At 39.0% G+C, this 20861-nt stretch overlaps 1 protein-coding gene across 4 annotated transcripts in view; it reads right to left on the reverse strand.

Moving 5' to 3' along the window:
- Positions 1 to 20861, reverse strand: part of ptprnb (protein tyrosine phosphatase receptor type Nb) — a 52318-nt gene that overhangs the window by 10057 nt on the left and 21400 nt on the right. Inside the window, exons 2-15 of one of the 4 annotated variants that reach the window (XM_085152205.1) lie at positions 20704 to 20754; positions 12155 to 12265; positions 11064 to 11169; positions 10827 to 10989; positions 10211 to 10613; positions 9572 to 9715; positions 9301 to 9335; positions 8771 to 8958; positions 6013 to 6099; positions 5044 to 5123; positions 3775 to 3839; positions 3432 to 3641; positions 1427 to 1711; positions 493 to 640 (exon numbers count right to left, since the gene is read on the reverse strand). In XM_085152205.1, coding sequence (XP_085008331.1) covers positions 493 to 640; positions 1427 to 1711; positions 3432 to 3641; positions 3775 to 3839; positions 5044 to 5123; positions 6013 to 6099; positions 8771 to 8958; positions 9301 to 9335; positions 9572 to 9715; positions 10211 to 10613; positions 10827 to 10989; positions 11064 to 11169; positions 12155 to 12265; positions 20704 to 20754 — 2076 coding nt within the window. Of the gene's footprint in view, positions 1 to 492; positions 641 to 1426; positions 1712 to 3431; positions 3642 to 3774; positions 3840 to 5043; positions 5124 to 6012; positions 6100 to 8770; positions 8959 to 9300; positions 9336 to 9571; positions 9716 to 10210; positions 10617 to 10826; positions 10990 to 11063; positions 11170 to 12154; positions 12266 to 20703; positions 20755 to 20861 lie in introns of all 4 variants that reach the window. The other 3 variants (XM_085152206.1, XM_085152204.1, XM_085152207.1) reach the window with 3 other exon arrangements.

Raw genomic sequence — 20861 nt, forward strand, 5'->3', positions numbered from 1 at the left:
GGGTACATCTTTCGCCATCTTACAAGGCTGTGATTGCAGCCATTCCCCAACTCTCTGTGAATGGTACTCATGGCCATTGATTAGTGGTCTTTGATCAGTGGGCTTTGGTCAGTGGTTGTTGATCAGTGGTCATGAGAATTTTCATAATTAAGATTAACGAACTGCCCTCCCAGCCCATTGTTCCTTCAGTGGGCTGGTTTCAGTCATTATGCAAATATACTGTTTATAAGATTGGGGAAACCTGCAGTCAGCTCAGACTGAAGAAGTCACTTTGATGAGTGACAAAACGTTTCTCCTACAAAACGCTACGTCTAGATTAACAGAATCAACTTTTTGGAGAACACAGATACACTTAAAATCTTCATATAATTCAATATTAAGCAGCCTCAAACTCTCAGGGTTTTTCAGACAGTTTTTTTGCCCCGTGTTTTAACAGAGCAACTTTTACAGGATACGTAATGCTGATGGGAGTGAAGTTGCTGAGGAACTCACAGGGCACCGAGTCAGGGCAGCGATTCTTCTTCACGTTGGTGTCGCTCTGAGCCACGGAGACAGCGCTGGGTTCGGCCTGGTAGGAACACAGAGCCTCCCATTCCTTCAGCAGCCTGTCCTTGTTCCTTAAGTGGTCCTCCATGTAAGCCTTTAGGAGTATAGGACATTCAGTCCTATCTTTCCATTATATGAAGAACCATGTATGTGTTGTCTAGACCTTTTAACAAATTGACCCAAAGTTGAGGATTTTAAAAATAATAAAGCAAATTAAAACTAAATTTATCCCAGTTTTAGAGTAAGCATCTAACACTTTAGATGTGCCCAAACTCATGTGCAGTTTAACTCTGGGAAAAATCTTACCAATGCCAGTATATACACTGTATATAAAAGCCTTAAACCTGCATTCTTTCTAATGGCCAGCAGGGGGCGCTTGAAGAAGTCTGACTGTACAGAAATCTATTTGAAAATCAGCCTTCTCACGTTATTAATGACCTCAGTCAACACTTGTCTAATGAGTTTATGGGCTCAACTGCTATTTTAAGTTTTCTTTAATATAACACAATGTTAATTTTGTAAATCAATTTCCATTTTAGAGTAAAATAGAGAATAACGTAGAGTATCCTTCATCCTGTAGCTACCTGGTGATCCTACAACTGAGACAAATGGCGGCAAAAAAATGAAGAGCCAGCAAAATATTTACACACAAGTCCTGTTGTTATGAGTATTTGGCGACTGTTTATAAATGTTTTTAACATCAAAATGAGCAGTGAGTTACTTAAAGAGCAAAGATACTCTTTAAGTAAATTTGACTTTATCTGATTTTTCAATTTTTCATAAATCTTCTTGTGAACCTTTTGAATGATCCCTTTCTAAGGTTTTACCTATTAAATTTGTCTTCCTCAGAGGTAGCACTTACGCGTCATCGAGTACTAACCAGTATCATGTGACCAGTAGAGATGTCCATGTTGGCCTGAGCTGGCTCCTCACACCAGGAGGGCGTGCTGCTATGGGAGCTGGGGCTTGGCTGGGCGCCGTCGCTGAACTGGGACGAAACGCTGCTCACTCTCGAATCTGTACCTCCGCCTCCCACTGCACCTCCCGCAACACTTCCTCCACCTCCTCCTCCACTTCCTCCACTTGCTCCTCCCACAGCACCCAGGGCGGCAGCTTCAAGGCGTCCAAAGGCACCTTTGGAGGCCATATGCTGGCGACACAGGTCCTGGTGAGCCAGTTATGCATGCACTGTTACACTGCACTCTTCTCACTGTGTTGTGCCTCTTAACAGTTTATATAGATTTGTATTTGTATAAAGCATCTGAATGGACTATTTTGTCACTAAAAAAAATAGTCTTTGCTAGCAAAGTTATTTGAAAAGTTATAATGTTAGCAAGCAAGCTACGGACATATACATAGCTTATTTAGCAAGTCACAAATACACAACAGTGGCAGTACAGATTAAACATTTCACAGGTTATATTCAGTCCTGCCATCTTGGATTGTTAATTCGAGGTTAGTGGGCTGCTCTAACTTTCTGAGTTGGAAATCCAAGAAGCAGACGAGGCATCCTAAACAAAAGCTCCGACTTATAAATTAATCTGGAAACCACTATGAATCCTATCCTACCCTATGAGATGTGAGATTGCAATTTGTAGGTACGCTAGCATTAGCAACACTTGCCAAAAGACAGCTCAGAAGCCGACTTGAACTCCAAAAATCAAACAATGCATCCATGAATTAACTGCCCTGCTGATGCTGACCTGAGTTTTCCCCTAATGGTCAAACATTATTAGGAAAATTTCATTAGACAAAACTGACAAAAGCAGTTTTTTAAAATTACTTTGCTAGCTAGTAAAGTCTGTTTCTAACATTAGCCAATTATATATAATGTAATGTCTAAGACTAGTCAATACAAGCTTATAATCTAACTGAAGTAAAGTACAAGGTCATAGATGATAGGCTTTACTAAAATAAAGTTAAGTTGAGTTTGTGTTGGGGTGTAATTTTCATGTTTACCTTTCCATCTTATTTTTATATTGTGCTGTAAAGCTTCCGTGATTATAAGTTAACCAATTCAAAATTTTGAGTTTGCTTATAATACATGACAGCAGTAAGCTATAGTCCAAATGATGGCATAGAATCTGTTTTGCATTGTTTGTTATGGTAAAATGGGTATATGCTATATTCATTATTTTCTGTTCTTCTTGAGTTACCTGGCTGCTAAGCTGACCTCTTTTAAGGGCCCACTTGGTTCTTAAAATAGTTTGTTTATGTCAATTTGAATTTTTGTAATAGTTTTGTCCTTTTTGGGGTATAATAAAACCCATTTTTTGAAGATTACACCTGTGCCTGTGTGTTCTTGGCTTCTCGGTCCCTGATAGGAACCGATCTTTTGGTAACGTTAATGATAAGTGGACTCCATTTCTAAGCTAATGATAGCCAGTGTTCGTCATACTAACAAATGCTGACACCAGAATCGAAAGAAAGGAACTGAGGTAAGGCCTTTGGGAGCATAAATCCTTTTGGTTTCAGATTTTTGGAATAAAAGTGGTCCAGAGACCTTCAGAAATCAGTCAGGTGATTGGAGGCAGCTGAGAGAGTCAGGGAAAGCCTCATTTTTGAAGTTACATTAAAGTCAGTTCATACATTGGGAATAAAAAGCAGAACCTGGACATTCGCCTCTCACATCTACATCATATTTCCATTTTATTGACTTTAGCGGACTATTTGAATTTTTATTGCCTATACTGGTTATAACCTTTTGTTATTGACCATTATTCTTTCCATCTTGGCCATTTATCCAAATATTTTAACGTCCATCTGCTAGCACTATTACTTTCAACTATCAGTTAATTAAAATTTCAACCACATGGTGCCAATGCAGTAACATTCATTGAAATTTAATTTCTGTACACCTGCTGTATCCTGAGGTACGCCCTCACCTGGTACTCCTGGTGGCTGAAGCTGCCTCCTTCTGGTCCCAGACCCAGCTTCTTTGCCGCCAGTCGGTGTGCATGGTGACGCAGGCAGGTGATGGTCATGGCCGCCACCAGGATGCCGCCGATGCAGGCCATGGCTACCAGCATTGCAAACACCCAGCGGGAGCGGGGCTGGACTCTGGTCGCCAAGGGCAAAGACTTCCCATTATTCTTCTGTAACAAGTGGGCAGAAAAAAGCCTAAATTCAGCTTCCTTTTGTTAGCCTCTGACCACTCGTATCAGCAACAGTGAATACCTAGAGAACTGATTTTAAGATGAACGTAGATAAATGTGTAAATGCACTCACCTCTCCAACACCGCTCTGCAGCACCTTCAAGCCCGTCTCAGACTCCAGGAAGTTCTTCTCTGCAACTGATTCAACCAACCAATCAACAATAAACCAAAGTTTAAAGATGCTCCCTCATCAGCTGGCTTTATAAACCTCTGTTAGTGTAAATGATGGAGAAACCAGATGATAATATGTTTTGGATAATAGCAGGAAAAAGTTCTTTCACCTGTGATGTTTGTGACACAAAACCGCCTTTGCATCTTTCCTCCTTTTTAAGCTTCCTTTCGTCCAGTTTTGTTCTCTTCTTAGTTTCTTTACATTTAAAACCTTTTCATATGTTTTCTTGCATTCTTTCCTCTGTCAGTCCTTTGTTTCACTGTCCTGAACACACTATACAGTTCCTACCTTCCTATTTTTCTTCCTTTGCTATTTTTTTCTTTTTCAATTAGTTTATTCTTCCTTACCATCCTTCCTTTCTCTTTTAATTGTTTTTCTTTCTACCTTATTTTTCTTACATTTCTTCCTTCAATTCTTTATTTTTCTTCAAGCCTGTCTTAATTCTTTCCTTTGCCTTTGATTCCTTCCTTTGTTCTTTTGTTCCCTTTCCTGTCTGATCTTCTTTTCTTTTACCTTTCTTCTTTTTCCTTTCCTTTGTCCTTCATTCTTAAATTTTTTTCCTTTATTTCTTCCTTCCTCCTTCCTTCCTCACTTCCATTCTTCTCACCCTTTTCTTCCTCAGTTCCCTTCCTTATCATCCATCATTACTTAGTTCCTCAATTCATCCTTTCTTCATTCCTTCATCCTTCCTTTTCATATTTCTCATTGCTTCCTTCCTTCAGTTTCTTTTCTTTTCTTTTCCTTCACTTCTGCTTTTACTTTTTCCTTCGTTTGTCTTTCCTTACTCACTTTGTTTTTTGTTCCTTCACCTTTTCTGTCCTTCTTTCTTCCTTCCTACCATCCATCTTTCCTACATCCCTCCCTTCCTCAGTTTCTTTCTTTCTTTCTTCCTTTCATCCTACCTTACTTAGTTCTTTAATTTCATCCCTTATTCCTTCTGTCCTTCCATTTTGTTCTTCCTTTTGTTCTTTTTCCCTTCCTCCTTGCTTCCAACATTTCTTCTTTCTTATCTTTTCTTCCTTCCCTTCCTTCTTCCTTTCTTCTTTGCCCCTCCCCCCCTTCCTTCTTTCCTGGTCCTCTCCTCTGTGACTGCTTTGATTGAACCCACAGCACTGAAATAACTGAAGCGCCGCAGCGGGCAGCGCTCTAAAAAGTGAACAGGTGGCGTACCAGCTTTGTCGGCCACGTCGGCGGCTGTCAGGTTCTTGGCGTTGGGTCTGATCCTGAAGGTGATTGCAGGTCCGACCACACTGCAGAGAGGCAGAGAACGAACAGCAGGTGAGTTTTACACTGAATTAAAACACCAGCTGAACATAAGTTACCTAATATAATGCCTATTAATAAGAATCAGTAACATGTTTTTAATAGTTTGTGCAACAGGAGAACAAAGAGCACTTTTACTTTTTACAGACACTTTGCAGAAATCTCCTCAGGTCAGTTCTTCTCTAAACGAGTCTCATTTTCTTCTAAGAAGCGAAAATCTGCAACAGTGTCCTCAATATTTTCATGTTTAATTTAATTTAAGTAAAAATGAATGTTTACTCATTCTAGAGCAGCAACCTGCTCTAATATTTACTTTATCCAGATAAATGGAAACGATTTTAATATAATAACGACTCTTTGAGATGTTTCTTTGGGATGAACTCAGTATTTTGCTTTCAATTTCATTAAAATTACTTACAGTTCTCCTGTATGTGAGGTACAGCGGCGTATTTTTGTGCATATTAATTTTTTATTGCATTTATTACTTCTTTAATTGAATGGGTTTTTTTCTGTTGTTCATTGAAATGTCCTGAATAAACTGTAACTGCTATTGTTTTATTAAATCTTGTGAAGACATGGAGTTTATGCCGATGTTAATAAAGAAATCCGCTTGGATAAGAAGGAGATTTCTGCAGGCCGGAGCTTTCTGCAGGGTCAGGAAGAAGGAGGAACAGGAGGAGAAGCAGGTCAAAGAATCACTTCCACGAGCAGAAAGTCAGTGCAGCTCGCCGTCCAGCTTCACCAGGTCTGGGGAACCTCATGAACCAAAGAGCGAGGATCCAGAGGCTGAAGCCAGAAAGCACGTCGCCTTTTCTTTCAGATTTTTCATTCTTATTTTTTGTGCGGGTTGAGGAGCAGCGACGTCCTTGCTCCTACCTGATTCTGATGAAGGAGTTGGTGGAGAGGCCAATCCTCTCCGACAGCAGCTCCAGCAGTCGCACCCCGTCGTTCAGACTGAGGGGGCTGACAAAACACACACATTTAAACACACACATGAACAGACACTCTCTCACACATACACACAGCAGCGTTCAAAGATTCAAAGAAGACCTTTGACCTCTGAATCTGAGTCCATCTGACAGTCACTTTATCAGCTTCTGCTTCTGATTTCCTGATTGGAGCTCAGGGTCGGCGCTTTTACTTTCTTCCTGTACTCCTTCGTTTGCTCCCTCCTTCCTTCCTGTCTTTAGGTGTCTTTCCTTCTTTTAATTTCAATATCTCAGTTTCTTTCCTTTCTTCATTTTTTTAAATTTCTTACCTCCTTACTTTTTATTTCTTTACTTATTTTATTCAGCCTTCCTTACTTCTTTCTAGTCTTCTTTCCTATAGTTTTTTTCCTTGTTGTTTATCCAACACAGTTTTCTCTGTTAATCCTTTTGGTTTAATTTCTGATGACATACATTCCCCTCTTTCCTCGTTTTCCTTTTTCCATTTTTTAATATCTCTGTTTCTTTCTTTTCTTCCATTTTCCTTCTGTCAGTTCTTTTACATCCTTCCATTTTCACACTGCTCTGTGTTTATTTATTTCCTTCCTTGATTTTTTTCATTTCCTTTATTTCCCTCCTTGTATGTACAAGTGTTTCCTTCCTGCCTTTTCTTCTTTTAGTCATCAGTTCCTTCTTTGCTTCTTTCTCACAGCACAGAGCAGGTTAACCACTTAGCCCTTTAAGACCTACCATAGAACCAAGTCCGCCAGAGCTTATATTATATTTTTACATGCTGTGGAGCCATTTTTGGGAGCATTTCAAGTTGATATACATCAATACAACCATTATAGCCCAAATTGTAATAATATGTCTGCATTAAGTGCATAGTAATTACATAAATTGCAAAAAAGTGCAATAAACTACAAAAAAATTGAAAATCGTTTTTGTTTTTTTAACATATATTTCTAGTTAGAGAAATTTAAGAGGCTTATCCCTCAAAACTGTAAATACAAAAAAGTTGCACAAAATAGTTTCCCACCACAGGAAATTTATTTTGAGTGTCTTCATAGTTTTATTTTTGATATACACCAATTTTTATATGCTGCAGGAAAAACGAAAATAAATATTATAATGCAAATTTGCAAAAAAACAAAAAAACAGCATATGCATCAAAATAAACTATTTCCAGCAGTTCAATTTGAGTCCTAAGCATCCCAGAAATGACAGAGAAAGTCATAAAGTCAAACATAACACCAGTATAGGCTCATAAGGCCCTGATGGTAAAAAACTACATTCCCGCAAAATGACGTCACTTCCGGTTTCGGCCAGGACATGGCAGACATGCGATAGTTCGCGCTGATGGCGTAGGAAGTGTTACAAACAGCTGATCAGATCGGCAAAGCGTGTTTCTGGAATATTATGTTTTTGTTGCTGCAAGTGCTTTTTATGCAGTTTTTTCCAATTTATATGTGGAAGGAAACTGTGACCTAGGACAAGCTGATGGCATAAGATGTAAGTACAACTCCTCCGGTTTCATATGCAAAAAGAATTATTGTGCTAGCTTATGTGGTTGCAGTGCTACAGGTGTTGTGCCAAAAAGTGATTTCCAATGTTTCAGTGTATTTTTTATGTGTAATATCTTTACGTATGTTGGTAAATAGACTTTGGTGAACAGCGTTTACAAAAACTGATTGTGCCTTTTACCTTGTTGCACAAATGTTGTTTGTGGCTCAATATGACTTTATGTCATCCATGAGGGATGCATTTGACATATGTTTCACACATTATAGCCCAACAAGTTACTTATAGCAGTTTAAATACGAGCAATCACTTTTTGGCAAATACCGGAAATCAGTTTTTGGCAGACAATCACTTTTTGGCAAAACACCCGGGATTTAAAAATAGTTATGCAAAACCGAGCGTGCCCGCTCCGACCGGCTTTAAAGGGTTAAGGACAAGGTCACAGATAATAGCCTTCAACACAACTTTGTTATATATTATATTATGGTTTTTGTGAACTGTCTGCTACATTTCACAGGAGCAAATAATAACCTTCTTTGGTCACATTACAAGAAATTTTAGACTAATGGATGGACAGCCCTGTTATTTGTCCAGGATGTATCCTGCCTCTGGCCCTAACGACTAGGACTGGCTGAAGCACCACTGCAAGCCTGAAATGGATAAGCAGACGGATGGGTGGAAAGACAGACTGATGGATTGCAAGACTGGTGGTGAATGGATGAAAGGCAGATGGATGGACAGATATCTTTTATTCATTTCCTTCTTTGCTTTCTTTGGTCATTTTCCTTTCTTTCCTTTTTTCCTTTATTCTTGTTTCTTTTCTTCCTTTTCTAAATTTCATCACTCCAGTTTCTTCATTTCGCTCCTTCTTTCGTTCCTTTCCACTTCTTCTTTTCATTTCTTTTCTGTTCTACTGTTTCTTTCTTTATTCATTTGTTCAGTTATCTTTCATTATTTCTTTCCAGTCTTCTTTCCTTTAGTTTCTTCCTTTTATTTCAACACCCGTTTCTCTAGCCTTTCTTCCATTTTTCAGTGTTTATCCTTCAGCATTAGTTTTCCTGCTGCGTCCACATTAGTGAGCAGCATGTGGACTCCTTTCACCACAAACATGAAAGCAACACATAACGAGATGTCTGTCCACTCACACCTTCAGGCGTCCTGATTGGCCAGACACTCAGGAAGCATACCTCTGATTGGTGACGATGTAGCCAAATTCGTCCACCTGACCTGCTGGATCCTTCTTCCCCAGTTTGTCCTGATTGACTGTTGTGGTGGGTGTTGCCTCTTTCTGGACTCCCTCTGGTGTCGGAGGCTTGGCGTTGGAGGGTGGAGCCTCCTGAGGTGACATTTTATAGGCCATTGAGCCCTCTGAGACCTGATAGATGAAGATAAATGAACGCATTTGATTGGAAATAGATAATGAAGGAGTATTTTTGCTTATTTACTTGTTGATTTATGAGATTTATAAACCAATTAATTTAGCTTGAAATTATTGCCTTAGATTAATTTTTCTCTAAATGCAGGCAACATTTTGACCCCCTAAACAAGAAGAGATTAGCTCTGATGTGACAACCAGAGACTGTGAAGCACTGACAGGCAAAATGCACATGACTGTGTTTTTGCTGTATTCTGCACAGCTACGACTGATATGTTTTTTTTTTTTTTTAATAAACAGATAAACCATCACATTGTTTATGGTGGGAAGCAACGTGTTTACCTTCTTTCCTGTAGCAGCATTGTTCCCGTATTTATCTGAAGAATAAACAAAAATAAAACATGCTGAAGAGACTTTTTTTTCCAACCCTTTAAATGCAAATGGTGGACAGGTTTGTTTATCTGATTGGATCTTTACTTTATTGGAGGTACAAATTTCAAATGTATCCTTCAAAGAGCAGCATATCAAATAATGAAAAATTGCTGTTGTTGCCTGTATGCAGCTTTAAAGAAGGCAGTGACGTTTGTGATGTTAGTGAAGTGAAAAGATCGACCTTTGGATTCCTTTTGGGCGTAGGAGCTCTCCAGCTGCAGCTGCTTCAGAGCGGCGGGCAGATCTTCTTTCTGTTCGGGGGACAAGTCCTTCATGTCGAGACCGTAGTGATCGAGCAGCAGAGCCAGCCTCTGCAGTGAACGCTCTACGAATACAGCACAGAGCACTTTAACCACTGAAGGACAAGGCCATCTACAGATAACAGCCTTCAACACAGCTTTACTACTGTGGATTTTTTTTAATTTGGTGAACTATCAGTTTTTTCCTCTGGTACATTTCACAAGAGCAAAGTTTTGCCCTTCTTTGGTTACATTATAATAAATGTAAGTTAGATAATGGATAGCCCCGAGACAGCCACGTGATCTGTGCAGGATGTATCCTGACTCTCGCCCAATAACAACTGAGACAGGCTCTGAACTGGATAAAGAGTTGGAGGGATGGAACAGGAGTATGGATAGCCCAATGAATGGATGAGAAATGAAAAAAAATTGTAAAAATTTACAAACATTTCCCTGAAAAAGGAAAAAAAAGAGTAAAAAGTGAGCAGAAAGACACACGATATTTAAAAAAGGAATACACAAAAAATAAACACGATGGACAAAAGAAATAGTGACTTGTCTTCTTTTCTCGTCTCGCTCACCATCCAGTTCTGACAGGGCATCGTACTCATCCTGTGCCTTCTTCTCTGCTGGCTCCTGCTGTGCAACCTGGGAAACGTAGTCCTCACCATAGTCCAGAGGGAAGTCCAGCTCCGGGAAAAAGGAGGAAGAAGATGAGGAGGACAGTGAGGATGGGAGGCCAGCTGCTGCTGCTGCTACTGCTCCTCTGTGGCGGGGAAGAGACTGAACAGGTGAGGAAGAGGAAGAAGAAGAGGAGGAAGGGGAAGTGAGGTAAAAGGACACTAGATCCTGGAGGAGCTGCCGGTCTCGGTCCAGAGGACTTCCTCGAGATCTGGAGCGATAGGAGGAGGGATGGAACGGGAGGGCCCGGTTATCATCCAGAGAGTTGAGGGAGCGCTCCTCCTCCTCCTGGTAGCCGTACTGCTGCTGCAACAACACACACACACACAACAGACATGTGCTGCTTTGGCCACTAGGGGGCAGAGAAACACAAAAGTAGAATAACAATGTATTGCGTTCAGAGATGTTCTAGTTTAAACTTGTCCGGCACATCGGGGATTTCTCCCTGCATAATAAAATATTGCAGCAGGGTTTCAGTAAACTATTTTGAAGTGTTTGTCTGAACATTCCTCCCACCTTGTGGTAGGTGTATGGGTCCAGCAGGGGTGTCTGCATGTGGACAGAAGACCGGGAGGGGTTGAGGACCATGTAGTCCACGTACTGCTGCATCATCTTGGGGTCAACTTGATCTTCAGGACCCTGATCCCTCTGGGGACTGGGGCCCAGCAACCTGGAGGACCTAAGAAATAAAACAGCTCAGTCTTGTCTAAGATGCTACCCTCCCATTTTTAATGATAGTAAAGTTCTTCTTACAGTTTGGGTGACTTCTCACTAAGTTTAGACTGGGTTTCAACGGTGGGAACCTGGCTCAGCTCTCGGCTGATGATTGCCTGGGTCATGTCGTCCTTCCAGTTAAGACCTGTGCAGCCACATGTAGAAATATCACCAAGAGTGACAGCACAAAGAAAAAAACAACTGCAATGAGGGAGCAAAAATTGCTAAAAGAAAAATGAAACCATTAAAGAACAAAAAGTGATGACACAAAATGTCCAAAAGGTGACTAGAACATGCAGAATTACTAAAAAGAACCAAAGGATAATCACAGCATAATACAAAATGAAGGCAAAAGGCAAAAATGATGACAAAAAAGATCAAACATCCACTTGCAGATGCCAAATTAATACAGATAGAGAAAAAATGTGTAAAAATGTGTAAAAATGACTACAACATAACCACAAAAGATACTAAACCACCAGAAAAACAATCTGTAAATATAAAGAGTGACAAGATAAGGAAGGGCAAAATTAGCACAAAGCACAAAGCCCCAAATAACTTTAAAAATGGCAAAACTACATGAAATGGACAAAAAAGGACTACAAAAAGAAAAAAAAGACCACTTAATGACAGAAAGTGATGACTTTAAGACAAAAATAACCAGAACCGATGGAAAATAACCAGAAAGCAAAATACAAGAAATAAATCCCAATAAATAGAGGATTTTTTTAGACCAATGCTAATACTGATATGTGGTGATTGTTAAAAACAATCCAATATATCGACAGATATTTTCCTTCTTTCAAACACATAAACAGAGTTCCCTAACATTTGTTATGCATAGTTATTTATTTACTTATTTATGCGAGAGACTGCGATGTTAACGGGGTATTTGCAGCGTGCCCTATGGTGAACAAAATTACCATTTATTGGCTGTTATAAATGTAGACGTGGATATTTGCAAATACCCAAAATATAGCTAAATTATAAGAAATAAAAAAACTAATACTGAGCCAAAAAATTGTTACACATGCAATGATCACGAAGACATAAAAGAGGAAACCATATTCCCCCCTCTGTTTTAGTGCACATGAGCTGAATTAAGTGTGCCGCTGTATTCAGAGACTCACCCTGAACCATCAGGTCTTTGAGGACTTCCTGCAGTTTGTGCAGGACGGGTACAGACACCTGATACTGGACGGGTTCCTGATGAGGAGCCTGGCACTGTCCAAACAAACCATCTGCACAGAAAGAAATTCTGCTGTTGCCAAACATGACGGCAACCACAAAACTCCACACATCAACACACCATAAAAAATGTATGTGCAGGAGCCATAAGGTGGTTTGTTTGTCTGTCAGCAAAGATCTACTAAACTGAACTTACTGAAGAGGCAGGGCAATGGAAGAACCCATGAAAAATGAAACCAGCAGTTCTGTAATGTCCGCGTCAGCATGGCTCCAAAAGTCAGTCAATCCCCATAGACTCAATAAATTAATTCAATTCAGCTTTATTTATATACCACCAAATCAGAACAACAGTCTCCTCAATGTTCTTTGGCTTGTAAGGCAAAGACCCTACAATGACACAGATGTAGACCCAGCAATCAGTTGCCCCCCTATGAGCAAGTACTTGGTGACAATGGGAAGGGAAAACTCCCTTATAAAGGAACAGCCAAAAGTAGCTTTACAGCATGGATTACTGTGAGAGCCAATGTTGGCTGTTTTGCCCAAATATGTTCACTTCTAGCCCTAAAAACCGCTACCATGGTGACTAATATAAAGGTGAAATTTTGTGGGCACCTTCCCGTCACATAGTCCAGTTTGGTACCCATGGACCAGAGGACTGACCTGCTGACCATTAAAAAGAATGTAGGTTTAAGGTACTTCAGCATTGCTTGTCCTTTCACACCCAGAAGCTACATTGGGTTAAACATTCTTTCAATGCTTCAGCATTTTGCAATTTTCTCTCTTCAGATTTCTTAGCTTGTGTTTTTCTCAGCTGGGTTTGTTTTGAGCCCTCAGGGCCACCGTACTTTGCAGTTTAAATGCTGTTTTCTTTCCTTGTAGAAGAAGAATGAGAAGAACAAAAACAAGCAACTGCTCTGAGTTTACCAGGACAACAGCAGGAGCGTACTGTACGAGTGCTCATCAATAATGTACACTACACATGCTGTATGTAATGCATGTAAACACGAACACAGCACATGCACACACACGTGTACACACAAACACACACTTGGCTTCATACACACACACTCCCTGTGGTGGTGGTTTTGTGTGTGAGTGTGGGCTGTGGTGAGTCATCACCTCTGTCTCCATCTCACACACACACACACACAAGGGAGACACACGGTCGTCAGGCAAGTGATGTCACTGTTGTCATAGAGACGGCTCTCAGCCAATCGCAGGTCGATTGGCTGAGAGCCGTCTGACGGAGGGAGACCTCGTTTACTCTCTTCCTCTTGCATTACTCTGTTTATCTTCATCTCTTTCTCCATCTTGACGTCGCTTCCCTCACTTCCTGTAAATCTTATTGCCCAACTGACGCAGCTCATAGAAAAATAATTTTTACACTCATCCTTCAGCACAACACTCACAAACATCCATCAGCTGCTCAAATTGAACGGTGACATCTGCAGAGGTGCAGGCAGTTACGTGGGTGAAGGGTTTTTTTTAAGATTACAGATGTTACAAGATAAGAAGTGTAACACAAGTTACAAATATTTAAAGCTACAAAAGATGTCTTTGTCTTACACAGTCCTGAATCACATTTAGTAAACTCAAAATGCACAACTACAGATGTTTAAGTGCAGTGAAATGTTCTCTCCCATTGAAGCTTTTAAACAAACATGATCAAAGCTTTAAAGCACTCTGTCTATTTTTAGACTCTTGAAACACTTTGATGTTTCTTTGATTTCATCACTACAGAGACTGAAAACATATTGCAGATGTTTAAGGACACAGATCTGCATTCAAGCTTTTCCGTCCATCCTTTTTCTTCCACTTATCCAGGTTGTGGGGGCAGCAGCCTAATCAGAACAGAGGCTTTCCCAGTCCAGCCAGGAGATGCAATTATTCATCTCTGGCTTTCATCCTGTCTCCCCTTCCTCACCCCCAACCAGTTGCAGATGATCGTCCCTCCCTGAGCCTGGTTCTCCTTATAGGTTTCTTCCTGTTAAAAGGGAGTTTTCCTTCCGACTGTCGCCAAGTGCTTGCGCAAAGGGGGGAATTTGATTGTCTGGGTTATTGTAGGGTGTTTACATCACTATATAAAGTGACTTGAGGTGACTGTTGTTTTGATTTGGTGCCAAATAAAATTGAAATGGATTGAATTAATCCAGCCTGTCCTTGGGCCTGCTCTAGGTCTCTTCCTTTACCAGCACAAGTCTCTACGTTCAGAGTCCCTACTGTCATCTCCACACTCTTTCCTTTCCTTCTCTCTCGCTACCTCCTAACGTACCTTCCCCTTCGCCTCTTCCTTAGTTCTTAGCCAACAGTAGCACAGTTTCCACCAGCACAGCACTGAAAGCGGTCATTATTATCCCGTGTCCTGACTGATGACCCGGTATGGAAATCTCATTCTTGACAATCTGCATGTTTGATTTGACTTTGATTTGATGTCGGTCGCCCTTCATGAAACAGCCATCCTCATTTATGCAGCCACTTAACCAGAACTAGTCAGGATTATACTGGCTTGGAGTTGCTGTGAAAACTCAGACAGCAAATGAATAAAGCTTCTATATTTTTTTGGTGAGACTGAAGCTTGTTTTATTTACACGCCAGCAGAGGTTGCACACAGTGTGTCTTTTTCCATCCATCCACTCTCGCTTATGCAATCCAGGACAAGTGTCTGAAAGGCAGCGGCCACTCTGGACAGATCGCCAGTTCAGAATCACCAGTTAACCTAACAAACCTTTCTTTTCAGGTACACACGAAGAACCCAGGCAGACCGACAGTGGATTCAAACCCAGGACCGGGACTTTGTTAAGGACAATTAAACAACCCAGGGTGTGCTAATGCTATTGCACTGACGACATTCAACCCTATCTTTAGTCTTTAGTCTGCATCACTTTATTACTTTACTGTGAAATATTTTTATCTGACCTCATAAGAAAAACTCAAAACGACCTTTTCATGAATGAAATCTAGAGAACGTGTGTGTGAGTGTGTTATTCAAGCATTTCAACCCAGATTAGAAATGATTAAAGCTTTTAAAGATGTCTTTTTGTACACTCTATATACTGCACGTCTACGGACACAGAAATGATCATTTTTATGCATAAGAAAATATCCTGAGCACAGTTTGGGTGAAGATTCATTTTGAGGCATGGATATGTGATGAAAAGCACACAGTGTGCAAAATTCAGTCTGGCAATTTCTGCACAGATTACAGATGCCTTCTGCAATCCTTTTACCTCAGAATGGAGCTAAACTTGTTTTATTCAAACCCTCCAGATGGTGAACACAAACTGTAGGTGTTTAATAAAGACACACCAAATGGGTTATTTTGTTCATTTTTAACTATTTTATGCATCTTCACAATAAAAAGCACCAAAATGAAACCACTGGGATGAGTCACTTTTGATGTATTCAGAAATAATTTTGTGCATCTTCATGAAGTCTGGAAATGTGTGTTTACAGATGCTTAACCCTCTGGTTTCTAACCTGGCCACTGGTGGCCACTTCACTTTTCGGTTTTCAACCATTTTTGTTCTGTTAATGCAAATGGAATGAAACTTTCCAAAGGTGTGCATTTTATTAAATTTTTTTAATTTTCAACATCAGCTCCTTAATAATGTCAATAATATTCACTATACACCACATTGTTCCCGTTTTACTGATTGTGGCCACTTGTGGCCAATTGAAACCCATTATAACCACCTTTTTTGATTCCTTGTTACTGGCAGTACTATAGCATGCAATTTAGGTAAAATTGCTTTCATTCTAAACTCAACACATGAAAATTGTAGTTTTTCATTTTTTCTACCACATGACATCCTTGACCCATTTTCTGCCAAGCAAGCAATTTCATGTAATATTCTTGGTTTCCACTAGGGGCGTTTGATGGGTTACCACACTCCAATGGACCAATATAATGAAACAATTTTGACATAGGTTTGGTCTTAAGGATCTGATAGTTTGTGTTTGTGCATGACATTGCAGCACAAACATGTATTTGCAAGATAGACTGGAATAAATAATGACGCATCAAACATTACATAGGCTGCAGTGAATTCCTGTGGATGCAGGATATTGAGCTTTGAGGTTCCCAGTCAAACTTAGCTTTGAAGCACATGTGAAAAGCACTTTTACTCTTGTATTTTTCATAAAAAGAGACCATACCCAAAATATTAACTCTAGAAACAAAAACAAAAACAAAAAAACCCCAATCACAGGACATTTTGCAGAGTTCAAACCTGCAGCTGCAGCGCAAACAACAACAAACACTGTTTGTAAACGTGTCCTGGAGTTTATGCAGGTGCAGACGTTGCTACTGCTGTAAGTCAACCTAACAGCTTTCAGACCATTTATTCTGGCAATATGGCAAGAAGGTGGGAGTGTCCCCCCCCCCCCCAGAGGGACAAAGGGACCCCCTGATGATCCTCTAATCGCCTGAGCCAAGGTGTGAACTCTGGCTGATTGGGAACCACACCCAGTTCAAAGCGTATAATATCTAAATTTGAATTATATTTTGGTTTTCATGACTAGGACTGGTGCTAATTTAAAAAATCAAGTCAATGAAAGTAGAAAAATGTTTTAATATATATGAATTTTATAGTATTTTGAAAACGTAAACAGGGGTGGCCATTTTTTGGCCACGAACAAAATGAGAGGGATTTTTTTTTGTTTTTCTGTCACTGCACAAAAAACCAAAGATACATAAAACTCATTGATACTTTTAATTATTGCTATGCATCTAACCTCCATCATGGTTAGAAAATAAATCAGTTTGCATGTATTATTTAGGAAAAAAATGGGGATTTTATGCTTTTATCCCTTTATCCCTTTATCCCTTTGTAAATCATTAAAATTATGTAATTTAACTGGTATTTAAAGGGTTAAAAGTCCTGGATTTGAATTAAATTTTGGTCTTGATGAACAGCGCTGATACTAATCTAAAAAATCAAGTCAATGAAAGTAGAAAAATGTTTTAATATATATGAATTTTATAGTATTTTGAAAACGTAAACAGGGGTGGCCATTTTTGGCCACGAACAAGCTGAGAGGAAGTTTTTATGTTTTTCTGTCACTGCACAAAAAAACAAAGATGCATAAAACTCATTGATACTTTTAATTATTGTTATACATCTAACCTCCATCATGGTTAGAAAGTAAATCAGATGGCATGTTTTATTTGGAAAAAAATTGGGGTTTTGTGATTTTTTTCCATTTATGAGTTCCTAGGATTATTTGATTTAACTGGTATTTAAAGGGTTAAAATTATGAATTTGAATGAAATTTTGGTCTTGATGAACAGCACTGACGCTAATCTAAAAAATCATGTCAAAAAAAGTGGAAATTTTTCTTAATATATATGAATTTTATAGCATTTTGTAAATGTAAACAGGGGGTGGCCATTTTTGGCCACAAACAAGCTGAGAGGAAGCTTTTATGTTTTTCTGTCACTGCACAAAAAAACAAAGATGCATAAAACTCATTGATACTTTTAATTATTGTTATACATCTAACCTCCATCATGGTTAGAAAGTAAATCAGATGGCATGTTTTATTTGGAAAAAAATTGGGGTTTTGTGATTTTTTCCATTTATGAGTTCCTAGGATTATGTGATCTAACTGGTATTTAAAGGGTTAAAATTATGAATTTGAATGAAATTTTGATTTTCATGAACAGAACTGATGCTAATCTAAAAAATCATGTCAAAAAAAGTGGGAATTTTTCTTAATATATATGAATTTTATAGCATTTTGTAAACGTAAACAAGGGGTGGCCATTTTTGGCCACAAACAAGCTGAGAGGAAGTTTTTATGTTTTTGCTCTCCCTGCACAAAAATAACAATGCATTATAATCAATGTTGATGTGGATCAATTACATGCCCCAGACTCTACTATTAATAATACAAGAAATTTCAGTAGCAATGCAATTATATAAAATTGCGAGATTTGAGGTTGTCTTCCAGCTAGTGCAGTGGACAACCAAACTGGTGTTTAAAGGGTTAAAAATGTAAAAAGTAATAATTATTTTATATTTATGAAAAGAACTGAAGTTACTTAAAAGCTTTATGCAGAAAAAATGGCAAAAAAACATAAAAATAATAAAAATTACAGACCTAATCTGTTGGTGGCCACTTTTGGCCACGAACAAGCTGAAAGGGTAGTGATTTTTAACAAAGCCAGATGCTTAAGCACATAAAATGGGCTGTTTTTAAAATGCAGTCTGGGTGTTTTCCTCTTATACATGATGACACAGGCTGAAATAATTCAGCAAAAAAAAGGACCTTCGAAATGGGTGTTTTTTTTGAAGACTCCTACATTTTTGATAAATCTTAATGTTGTAAGACTACAAATGGTCAGACACACAAAATGAGAGGATTTTTGAATGAAGCTTGGTAGTAAATTGATTCGTAATCATTATTCCGAACTGCAGCTGTTGAAGGACATAAAAAATGAAAATCATTAAGCAGTCTAGAATAACTTTAAACATGTTTAAATCCATCGGATTTGTTCTTTTTTTCCCCAAAGGTCTTGAAATTATTTCAGTTCACATGTGCCAGGCTGAGAAAACGAGCTGCGTGTTCTCACAAAACCTCGTTCTTGGAGTCATCAAAAGTTTGGCACGGCATGTTCCACCTCAAGGTAAAAACAAGGAACAAAACATCCTCGGGGAGGAAGGGGTAACATGCCATCAATAATGCAGGCGCCCTTTTCAGGTGCACGCCCGAATATTCTGATTGTTTATTAACAATTTAATACTCTAAGTATTCTTTTTATTATTTTTATTAGTAGCAGTATTTATAGTATCCAAAATGTTCCTTTAATGGGATTGTATCTGATGACCTAAAGTTGGACTTTCAATACCGTGTAGGCGACCATGGATCACTGATTATGTTCATGGATGCATGTAAACTCGCGTCTCTGAGAAATAGCAGCTCTGTGATCGTAGCTTTGAAATGCCACCAGTTTACATCAGCGACCCAGAATGAAATGCAAAATAACAGCAGCCTTCGCGGGTCAAGTTATGTATTAAGAATTTAAAATCTTTGAAACGATGAAAACATTAAGACCTACAAGCTGAAACAGTCTAGTTTCATTTTTAACTAAAACAAGACTGGGTTTGTAGTTTTAAATTTGTAGTTTCTGAGTTTAAAGTAAAGGAACTTATTTAGTATTCACAGTATTCATGTTGAAAGTGGAAGTACAATAATACTCTACATGAAGATAAAGTGAAAGTGCTGAAAGTGAAAACACAGCACCGTAAATATGAATCTCAAACTGCAGAACAGCAGCTTTGACCTGAAATCAATCTTTTACGTATAAGAGAACGAGTTTGTTACTTCTTCATAATGTTGCACAGTTTTGATTTATGGGATAACAACTGGAAAATCATAAAGTGGATACAATGACCTGATATAAGTAAAAGATTTCATCACCTGTTGGTTTCTCAAAGAGTCAAAGTTAGTGTTCTGGCCACCAGAGAGCATGGAGTGCTAAGTTATCAGTGAAGGCTAATTAACTTGGTTAGTGAGCTGGATTCATAAACTATATTGATACAATGCTTGGACACAGATAACAGCTAATTGGTGCGACATATTCATCCATTATCTTATCTGAAGGTGAGCAGGTGTTCCACGCTCCCCAGGAACTCTTGCCACTTCCACACAAGACAGTATGTATATATAATGTCTCCAGTGTGTTCTTCTGGATCTACCAGTGGCCGTGCCTCAGCATTGCTCTAAATACGAGATCAATAAAATTCTACCATTTCACTCACCAAAACTGGAGCACAGAGATTTTGGACCGTCTGTATCAGCAAGCAGACAGCGAGAAGCTACAGCCGCCTGTGTCAACACTCACCTGTCAATCAAAGAGCCCGCAACTTTAAGCCTTAATAAAATTCAAAGTGGAGAATTATAAGTAATATTTAAAAAAATCACCCAGTGCAATGTTGCTATGAAGGAAGAATGTATCCAAACCTGTTTTCTGTAAAGTTGGACAATTTAACATGGGGGTCTATGGGGGTTGACTCACTTTAGGTGGTGGCCTCAAGTGGCTGTTAGAGGACCTGCAGTTTTTTGGTACTTCTGCATTTTCCAGCCCAGCTTGAAGATGATGAGATATTGCAGTGAAATTTTGCACCAACTCTACATCGTCCAGACTTTTGTGATAAACCCTTTTGAACCAAAGAGCTGCAAAACCTATGAAACTCCATTTATATGAAAAACCTCCCATAGTCTGACACTGTGAGCAGGATCCACATGAAACAAGAGCACTGAATCTAAGACTGGTAATGGAGGTAATTAATGTTCTCACAAGGGGTCGTCTGATTGTTGGGTTTTTCCTCTATTTTATTTTAAGGTCTTTACCTTATAATATAAAGCACCTTGAGGCAACTGCTGTTGTGATTTGGCACTATATAAATAAAAAGAATTGAATTGAACAGTAACTGATCTAACGGGTCTAAGGTGTTGTATGAACTTGGATTAAAGAGCTGATACTCACCATCATTGCACAGCTGATCTCTGGGACACAGCTTCTTCTCAAACAAGCAACCTGCAGACACAAATTTAGAAGATACATAAGAATTCAAAGACAACCAGCCTATAAAACTGACTATTTCTGTCAATTCTTCACGTTTTCCTAACCTTTGATGGCTGTTT

Source organism: Neolamprologus multifasciatus, chromosome 23 (assembly GCF_963576455.1).
Source record: "Neolamprologus multifasciatus chromosome 23, fNeoMul1.2, whole genome shotgun sequence".
NCBI classification, from domain to species: Eukaryota; Metazoa; Chordata; class Actinopteri; order Cichliformes; family Cichlidae; genus Neolamprologus; species Neolamprologus multifasciatus.